Genomic DNA, 10,540 nt, shown 5'->3' on the forward strand with positions numbered 1-10,540 from the left:
CCAAATCTGCGATATCTTTATATATCACCCTGGAGCTGGGCTCTGAAGTAATATAAATCTAATATTCAAGACAAGCAGCAGTGGGATACAAAGACACAGCCTGAATCTGAAAGCTTGGGGCAGCAGAGGTGCATGATGGCATCTCCCCTCACACTTTTTGCAATAAAACTCAAGCACAAAAAATATGCGGAATACAATTCAATTTTGATAAATCCAGAAGAAAAATTAAGATTACCAAGTGAGTAAGCACGTGCTCAGGTGTATGGTGAATATGAAACCTGGTGTTTCCATTAGGGACAGCAGCAGCACGATCCAATTATAGATGCAAAGAAGGAATACCGCTCTTAGGGGGAAAATATTAAATGTATTAATCCATTAAGCAGCTGTATCATTGCAATTACACTTTGAAGTTATAGACCGTGAAACATACCAAAGATTAAAAGAAGTGATAAGATTGAAAACCAAAAGGAAAAAACCAAATCAAATACAGATCCCTCTTCCTAGCAAAAAATAAAAAGAGTTACAAAAAAATTACATACTAAGCTTTGCATACACATACAATTATAAAATCAATTTATGGCCAGACCAAGGCAAATTTACTTGGAAAAAAATCATGATAATGTCTCTATTTCCAACTTCAGTATTCACGTAGCAGACAAACCATACATCACCTGCAGAGATGCAAACAGAAGATGCTAGCAGATCAGAAAGAATATGAACCAGACCTCTGAATGAGAGAGCTTACACTGGATTTCTTGATAATGATTTTATAGTTGTATCTATTCCTTTATTTTTCTCTCTCTCCGCTAACCTCCTTTTAAGTACTTTGTCCTCATCTCTTTCAAATCCACAGCACTGAGAAGCAGTTTTGATCATCTATTGCTTTTTAACCAAGAGGAGAACAAAGATGCCCAAGTTTTACAGTTCTCTTCATCTGTAATGTTAGTTGGGTGTATTTTATTTCATGGACAAAACCATGTTAACACTTCTAAGTCACATTTTCATATAAAATACTTAATATAAATGAGTGTCTTACTTGAATTGCAAAGTACTCATGTCCATTTTAAACCTTAGTCTCAGCTCCCTGCTAATAACCCAGGATCCACACCCATGCTGAAGTCTACATTACTCTTCCATCAGCTATAACTGAAATAAATGTGTGTATGTGTATGTGAGAAAGCAAAGTTGAAGAATTGTTTTTTCAAGATACTCCAAGTCGTATCTTACCAAAAAAAAGTCCCCCATTTCTAGGCCTATGTTCTTCCAAAGATTCAGGTAGTAGTAAGAAATTCTTGGGAGAAGGGCTGCTTCAGTTTAAAAATATTTTGAAGAGGGTGTGGTAGGCTATAGAGAAGGATTACAAGATTAAAAAAAATATTAAAAGGATGTGAAAATATCACCTCACAGGCAAACAGCTAAGATGCTAGACAGGAGACTTCACTGTGCAAATGTTCCGCATTCTACCCAAAGAATCTCTGGCAATTCAATAGGTGCAAACCTCTTGAAAGCAAGTACTTGGTGTGGGTGGGCAGCGAAGAAACCTAACAAAACTTGCTCGATTGGACTGTTTCAGTTGTTAACTGGAAGTGGTATCTCCTAACTTGTTTTCTGGGTGGACAATTGGGATACCAACCTAGTAGGTAAATGACTGATGGCATAAACGAACTCGATAAAAAGCATGTTATACATTTAAAGCTATCATAAAAAAAAAATCTTTATAGTTCTGCTGCTGAAAAGCCTACACTTCAGTCCCACCTGAATGGTCTGATTTTCTTAGTACCCAGGTCTAAACTGGAACTAGTATTTTTTGTTCACTGTAACACAGATCTTCTCAAATTTCTTATTCCTACTCACTCTTCCCTAATCCCATATTAAACCTGAATTTTTCTATAAATCACTGTTGCCCAGTTGTAAGTCTCAGTGCAAGAACTGGCCCTAGAGAAGTCTGAAGTCAAACTGAACTCTCACTTGAAAATGAAGTTACACATACAAAGACAACTAAAAATCATCAGCACATTTCGAACATACCCGATGCAGTATCTGAACACCTGTTTCAACCTGGCTTGTCTGCAAGCAGTGGTCATCTTGGCATCAAGGGGAAAAGGACAAGTCAAAGTGGTAAGATTTCACTGAACACTTACAATTATCATACTTATTTCACTGTTGAATTCTTCAGTTGCTGAAAGGTTGTCATGCAGCACTATCTCACCATATGGCAATAACCTCAAGTCCTAGAGGCACATACTTAAAAGACCATAACATGTCAGGCCCCTTGAATAAATTAGATAGAACAATTATGCAAAATAATAGTACTGCAATGATGAGATACGTTAACAAATGAGAGTGTCACTGTTCATGAAATGCTGTGAAAATAAATTCCACACATCACTGTGGCCATCATCATCATCAAACTGCGAAGCAACAAAAGTAAAACAACATCACAGTATTTACTGTGCCCTTCAGCAACTGAGATTTTAAGAAAGAAGGGGGTTGCAAGGCAGGAAAGTCACTTTTACTAACGTTCAGTGGAACTATAAAAAAATATTACACAAGCGGTAGTAGCTTTAAAAACAGCAGAACATTCACCCATGCACGCTTTTTATACAGATCATCAGTGTTAATTTGAGAGCTCATGTACACTACACCTCATCTGTAAACAATATGAAGCAGCATCGTGAAAAATGTACCTCATACAATCTCAGACCATTTTTTATGATTTTTCAGAAGTTTTTTTTACAGATTTAGTTGTCCTTGATGATCAAAAGGCATTAGACAGAAAGGGGGAGAGGGGAGGAAATCAATACCATCTGGTTTTCCCAGTCATCTCTCTAAAGGCAAAGTCTCAATTCATCCTTCTTTGCTTTTAACCCTCTATCTCAAGTTTCTCTTCATGCAGAGGAAAGAAAATTGAAATGCTCAAGTTAGCATATGATGACAACCAAATGCCTTTTAGATAGTATAGAGTTAAATTTTACTAATCCACTTCTAAACATTTCATCTTCCTGTTAGCTGAACATTTTTTATTTTTTTTAACATTTCAGCAGCAAGTAAGACTTCTGTTCTACACCAGAGAAAATAAAACTGGCACAAGAGGCTAGGGGATACTGCAGCAGCAGCATGTAGCCACCTTGTGAAATCCCAACACTTGGAAACAGGCTGTTTGGGATTTTAAAAAAAAAAATAAAAAAAAAATTACACTTTGCAGCATCATCCCTACAAAACTTACCTGAAAAGACAACAGTATTGTTTTCAGCAATATTTTTAGCTTTGGTTCCATTTCAGTGCCCTTAGCTGTAACGTAAGCTGCTGTTTCCATGGATGAAGGCTTGCACATACACTTCACAAAACTTAAATCATTCTCACTTGCAACAGCATATATAAAAACAATCAATCTGTAAGATGAATGTGAAACTTCCCCAAACCCTGACCAAATGCACTCATGATTCCTGCTCATGCTCCCCTTCAGAAACAGAAAATGGTTTATTACAGAAAAATACCTACACTTCAACTAAATTCCACTAAGTCTCGTCATCACTTGCTGCCAGCTATAAGTGGGGGAAAAAAAAACAATTCACTTATATACGCTACTGGGTAACAAATGTTTGAATAAATTGGAAATTATGAGTTTAACTACTGACAGTTAAAAACCTGAAGCCCTCAGGTAGTCAAATGTGAAAATTCTGGAGTTTCTAATGTACATTTGCACTAAAGCCCATTCCACAATTCTTGAACAGATCTCAAGTTTCAGTCATATCTTCATAATGAAGTACACAAGGCTTGCTTCTAAATAGCAAGGAAAAAGAGTAACTACCAGGAGAAATGGCGGAAGCTGAGAATTAAGCCCTCTGGGTAACAATGAGAAGTTTTTCAAACCAAACAAGAATATTTTAACAATATAAGACATCCCTAAAAGTAACACCGTGTGCCTGTAAATCCTCTAAAGAAAGTATCTATATACAGAAAACGCCTATTAGAGAGCCTGAAATAGTCCAAGTTAAGCTTACTCATGCAATTTTCTTCTGTCCTTTTATGCGTTAGGATGTATTTTAATTACCTCATCTCATTATCTACCTCCTTTTTTCTTGTAACATTAGAATGCTCTAATAGCTATTCAAGATATCTTTGTATCTACCTTACTGGGTAGAAGGCTCCTAAAGTAGCACACAAGACAAGAGAACATACAACCAAGAAGTTGTTTACTGAACACCGTTGTAGAAACCAACATAGAAGTTTATCAATTAAAATATAAAAATATTTTCGTATTTCTTTCAGTGTTTTAAAAGAAATGTTAACTGAATTGTGCAGAAGGTAATTACCCTATTCAGATGTATTCTTAGGGCATTACGTTAGCGCTTTTGGATTTGTTAAAAAGAAAAATGGAGAGACCAAATTCTACAGTGAAATGACATGTCCAAATGTTTGATTCAAAGTTTAAAACCAAACACTCTGTTAAGACATTGAGAGTGAATTTGACAGACTAGCTCATTATTATGTTAAGCTGGGGTGCAAAGGTGGGGGTGTGTGTGGCAGTGTATGGTTATTGGTGGGGTTTTTTGTTGGTTGTTTTTTTTTTTTTGGGGGGGTGGGTGGGTGGGTGCATTTGCAGTGGTATGTAAATACCATATGAAGTGAGACATACGCAAAATCTGCTAGCTCTTTTACCCAGCTTGGAAGAAAATGCTTCTAGAATCAAAATAAAACTCTATATACCACAAAATGAAGTAGCAAGTGAACTAACCTTTTTTTTTTTTTAAAAAAAAAAATCTTAATTTTCTTTACTGAAGAAAAACTACAAAGTTTCACAGCCAAATTAAGACTACAGTTTTAAAATAATTTATTCCATCACATAAATACTTTGTAACATTTGCATGTTCCCTTTTTCACATCCTTGGCACACAATATAGCTCTTAACTTTTACAAAACTAGTGTAAACATCCATGGAAAATAAAATTAAAAGAAAGCAGGACATATGTAAAAATTCAATAAATAGCAAAAGGAGTGAATAATTGAAGGAAAAGAAGTAATTCTTTCCTATAGACCATGTAATTACACTTGAATGTTTAATTGAAAGAACTTTCCATTTTTAAAAAATAGTGAATTAAAACTCAATTTCCATCTTTCTACCACTGTTGCATTTAATCAGATACAGGATACAATTCTTTAATTAGTTCAAACTCTTGAACGAACAATAGCAATTCAATGCAGTTGTATTCTTTGAGGCATCAACAGTTTTGGTTCACATACAGAAGGTTACAAACCAGTATTTGCAAGTTAGTGGTTTTGGACAGTATAACTTCTAAACTCCTAAACACTTTTCCAACATGATGTTAAGATTTTCCTTAATGAGCATTCGTGTATAATCTGTTCTTGATAAAGATGACATTAGACAGATGTTGTCGGACACCTGGATAATGCTGAATGTGATTGAACCAACGAGACACATTAAGGTATTTCTCCTTTTCTTGCACTGTGAGGTCCACCTGCATGGGGAAGAAATACAAGGCACCAATAATACAAGGCATTGCATCATTAGTGTCATAACACATGGTAAGGTAAAATAAAAGTGGACAGTTTTACAGTTGATTTCGACTCACATAAAAAGTTGTTACAGTCCAACAGTATTCTATCTTAATTTCACATATTAAAATTTACATCCCAAAATATGTATTTACTTGTAATTTACTCAAGTGAACAGAACTGGAGGGTGGAATATACATTTGGATGATAGAAAGGGGGGGAAAAGGGCATTAGTTTGCCTGAATTTAATGCATCTATCTATTCATAGGGTTAGCATATAGTATTGGGAGGGGCAGGGAAGAGTTCCACATCATGTACAAGTCTTTCACGTTAATCTAGCAGGCAGTCTTGCCTCACAGGCAAAGTGACTACTTTGTGTTTCAAGATGTATTCTAAGTATAGGAATAAGTTTTTTCCAGGTAATTTCCGACTGGATAGAAAAATTGAAAGTTGTTTTCCATTTTGAGCAATAGTCATACAATAGTCACTAAGAAAGAGCATAGCTCAACACTTAACTGTTCAAATGTGCTAGCTCATATTATTAAGATAGCAATGGCATAATTAAAATTATTACAGTAAACCAAACTGGAAACCTGTTCATATTTCATAAACATATTTAAAGTACTATCACTTACTCCTACAGTTTGAGGTCTTGTTGTTCACCAGAGTTCTCTACGGTTACTTGTTTATTTCAACCCAAATCTAAACAGCTGCAAGATCAGTCAGGAAGAAGCCTCCAACTATCATACAGCTATTGCAACAGCTCCTTGCCACAGGAATTGTGGCTAAGACTAATGAAGAGCTTCAAGCCTACCTTTACCAGAGGACTGGCTCAGATAGAGTCATCTACAATTACAGATCTTAAGTATGCCTTTCAAAGTCTAAGTTCAAGTCAGCAACATCCTCAAAGCTTTGCTACTTTCAAGCCAGCTGTAGAACTACTATTCCCATCCTGTATCACCTATATTACTGTTCCTTGATTAGCAATTTTAGGTCCCCTCATTCCTCTGTAACGAAGTTAGCTTATTGGTTGAGACAATAATCTGTTTCCTCACATTAACCTACTACAGCTGAATTACAAATGGGGTAGTTGTCAAAACAGACTACAAAAACTGCATCAGGAACAAAATGTGATCTTCACATCAACAACCCTATCTTATCTCACCAATACTTAAACCAATCAGCACAGGATTCACCTCACTTAATTTTCAGTTAGCCAAGTTAGCCATCAAGCTTAACGTAGTCATCTTGACAACACCTGCAGTCAATGAAAAAGGGCACACCTGTAGTTTTAACAGACAAATCATTAGCTAGACAAGCCTAATATTTTTCATGTTTAGACTTCTAAAGCTAATCAAGTTTAATCCTCTCCTCAAAAGCTAAACAGATGGCAAGTTCCTTACACCTTGTTCTACAAACACCAGATTTCATGGATAATGCAGGTTCTTGGCAATTTGATCTTGGGCACAGGACAGCTGAAAACAAGTATGTTCCAACAAACTTTTCAAGGAGTTGCAGAAAGGAATTCTAAATCAATGCCACATAGCATTAAAGCTCTATTAACAGGAAGTTAAGTAACTTACTTACTGCATATAGTAACTGCAGCAACAACCAAAAAGCTGCTCCTAAACCCAAGCAGCTCTTCCTCCTATGGGACTCACCTGCCAGCATACAAGCATAGCACTGCACATGTATTTCCACAGCAACTTCTGCAATTTTGAACTGTTATGACCCCCAGTTTAGGCAGTATGAGAAAAATCTGCCTTTTTTTGCTGCTGGCATGGAAATGTAAGCACTATTTCTACAGCTGTATAGTCTGACAGAACTGCACAGACAAATCAATTAAAACACAGCCACAGACTATTTTTGCTGAGCTAGAAACATAAGACAGTTAATCAGCATTAGCCAAGTGGAAGAGAATTAACACTGACAAGGGGAAAAACTCCAGAATTTTTAAAGGCATTACAAACAAAAAGTGGAAGCTATTAAAGCATAACACTGAGTGCTTCACAAATTGCCTGAGCTTTTGCAAGTACAGTATATTCAGGACAAAAAAAAAAAAAAAAAAAAAATCACCCAGTATCAATTAGGGGAAGATGCTTTTGATCACCTGCAGTTTGTTATAATTAATGGTAGTTGGAAGCTGGTACTTGGTATGAAGCTGCAGAACCATTTCCAAAGCAACAGAGAGTATGAAAAGAGCAACATGTGTACTCTAAGGCCATCTAAAGTCACTGAAAGTGAAGAAAAGGATTTAAGTATGAGCAGATACTAAAAATACTGTCACTAAGTTCCTTGAGTATTGTACACTTAAAGTTATAATTACAATATCCTTTTTCGAAGTCTTTAATGGGTAAGCACTTGGTTATGAAAATGCTGAACTAAACTTCAGATTTTGCAGCAGATACAGTATTTCCTCCCCATAATCTTATACTGATAATTCTCAATATTAACACTTCTCAGATGTAAATCAAAAATTAAGTCTGGAAAACTAGTCCCCCTCCATTCTGATAGCATAGTGAAAAAACATCTGAAGGGCAAAATTGACAGGTACTCTAACAACAAAACCTCGTTTTGTACTCTAGGCACAACAAGCAAGATATTTTTACTTATTTACATAATGTATTCTACCAGCGAAACATATTAAAAAGCACTTTGTGGCATGCTCTACTTTTTACTCAGAACATAACTCTTAGGTTAATTGTTTAGAGATCACTTCCATGGCATTTTTTACAACATTTTGTTAGATGGGTATTTTCTGTTCTTCCTCATTAAATTAGATAATTCCCCCAAGTTAAGAAAGGCTGCTGTTCTGCTGTTAAAATAATTATTTGCTATTAAACCAATTATTCTAATAGCAAAGAAGCAGACACTCAATTTGACAGTCTTTTTTTTTTTGTGTCATGGAAAAAAAAAAGTCTTATTCTTCTACCACAAAGCTCACAAAAGGTAACCAAGGTGGTCATCATATAACGCAACTAGAAGAGTTTCTAGAAAGGCTATAAATACACAAGCTTTAATTATTTTTGCTTTCAGTAGCATTGGGGATACAGGCATAAATTCCCATTCCCGCACCCTGCACGCACATGGAAAGTCTAAAAATATGTGCCTACATGTGAAGTTCTTCAGCATCAGGAAAAGGCTAGGATACTATCTAACTTTTTTAATTTAGCCTTTAGATATGAGGAAAAGAGAAAAAAAACAAAAATATTTGAATGGTGTATTTAATGAAATACATGTACTTTCACATAGTTTTGACTAACTTTCAGATGTTAAAGGAACATGGTTAAAATTAAATCTTTTAAAGTAAAACTGTTTTTTTGTAGTCCAGTTTGAATACAATTTCTAACATCGTTCTTTAGAAGGAATACACTTTTTATCTTAGTACTGAGATAACAGATATCAGTGAATATTAACAACAACAAAAAATCACAGCTATCTATTTATTACAGGAAATGTTTATTACGGAAAAAATTTACTGGAAAAGAAACTACTATTGGAGTCTTATTCTAGTTTAGTATTAGTAGTTCTGACCTGAGGAGAACTACTGTGGTTTGTACTTGATTTGACCCCAAAACTTTGACTGAGGCTTCTTCCATTTGCAGATATAAATTTCACCCATAAGTTATTTTCTAGACCTTATTAAAGAAATTTTCAAGTCAGACATAGATTTGAGACTACTTCTTTGGTTTTGACAAAATTTCTGAAGTATAAAACCAGATCAATCTTCATATTATTTCCCATAAATAGAACTGGACTTGTGCTGTTTAAAAATACTTCAGAATAAAAAAATAGGGAAACTTTTTTAATTTTAAATAAAAAAAAACAAAACAAGTTCATTACCACAGGGGGAATTTAATGCTTACTGATTGCCTGAGCTATCCTCAAGCAATGCTTCCAAATTCATGTTTTCTCTGCAATCTGTGCTTTAACCTAGTAGAACTTTATTGTTCATCATATTTATCTACATATGTATTTGAGTAATCAAAGTGTCTAAAGACAATAATATTTATATTAGATATAAGGAGACATGGAATTACACATGACAATGTAAATCACTTTGATTGAAAAACCTTATTTAGACAGTATCAAGCAGTACACTTTTTGGGTGTTTGTGACCTATATTATGATGCAGAACAACAATTTAGTTCCTGCCTTATTGTTACAAGTGTGTATTTCTAAGTAATAGACTCAAAATAGACTCAGTCTGCAAGAAGCTTGAAATACTACCTGTGAATCTCACTCTCACTCATTAAAATACTAAGTCCTTTCCCATAATATGGATTTTTAAACACATAGTACTGTTGGGCTTATTAAGATAATTAGAAGGGAGAGGAAGAATGACAGGCAGGCATACAATTGCAAAATTAAGAGTTGCTGGTGTTCAGCAAACTGATTAGTAAGATCAAATGGATGAGCCTGGACAGTGAAAACCAGGTTCCAGACCCTGCCCCCCTCATCCCGAATAGTGGGAAGGGCAAAATGAAGGTGGGAGGAGGGGAGGAATACAAAGATGTATGATCTATATTCAGAAACACTAAGAAAGGTTGAAAGCACAGGTGAAAAAGCGAGCAATAGGATTGGGTGGTCTTAAAAACCTTTCCAATGAAATGTGCATCAGAAGGTTTTTAAACTTTTAATAACACTTGGCTCATTTAGGATGATCATGGTATGTCACTAATATTTACAGTATTCTATTACTAATACTAATGTCTGTGTTAGCATGTAGTTGTTAGTCTATGAAAAGCAGAGAGATTAATCCTAAAGGTCATTATCAGTAACATTCCCAGATCAATTTTCTAGACAGTTTGATGGACAGCAAGAACTGTGAGTATCCTGCCAGTGCCTCCCATTTCTACCTCCTCTCTTGAAGGATTAGAGGAAACATTTATTGATATTTTGCACAAGGCTTAGCTGAAACAGTGGTGGATATTAATGAATTGCTTCCCTGGACCACATCACATTAAGAGATAGAGCAGCTTCCCCCTTCCCCCCCCCCCCCCCCAAACATATAAGTGGAGAG

The 10,540-nt window shown here is 35.4% G+C and overlaps 1 protein-coding gene across 1 annotated transcript in view; it reads right to left on the reverse strand.

Moving 5' to 3' along the window:
* Nucleotides 1–4,819: 4,819 nt before the first annotated feature.
* Nucleotides 4,820–10,540, reverse strand: part of EEF1E1 (eukaryotic translation elongation factor 1 epsilon 1) — a 15,510-nt gene continuing 9,789 nt past the window's right edge. The window contains exon 3 of the mRNA XM_009697020.1: nt 4,820–5,480. Coding sequence (XP_009695322.1) covers nt 5,340–5,480 — 141 coding nt within the window. The 3' untranslated portion in view covers nt 4,820–5,339. The remainder of the gene's footprint in view (nt 5,481–10,540) is intronic.

This window comes from Cariama cristata, unplaced genomic scaffold (genome assembly GCF_000690535.1).
Source record: "Cariama cristata isolate BGI_N322 unplaced genomic scaffold, ASM69053v1 scaffold22603, whole genome shotgun sequence".
NCBI classification, from domain to species: domain Eukaryota; kingdom Metazoa; phylum Chordata; class Aves; order Cariamiformes; family Cariamidae; genus Cariama; species Cariama cristata.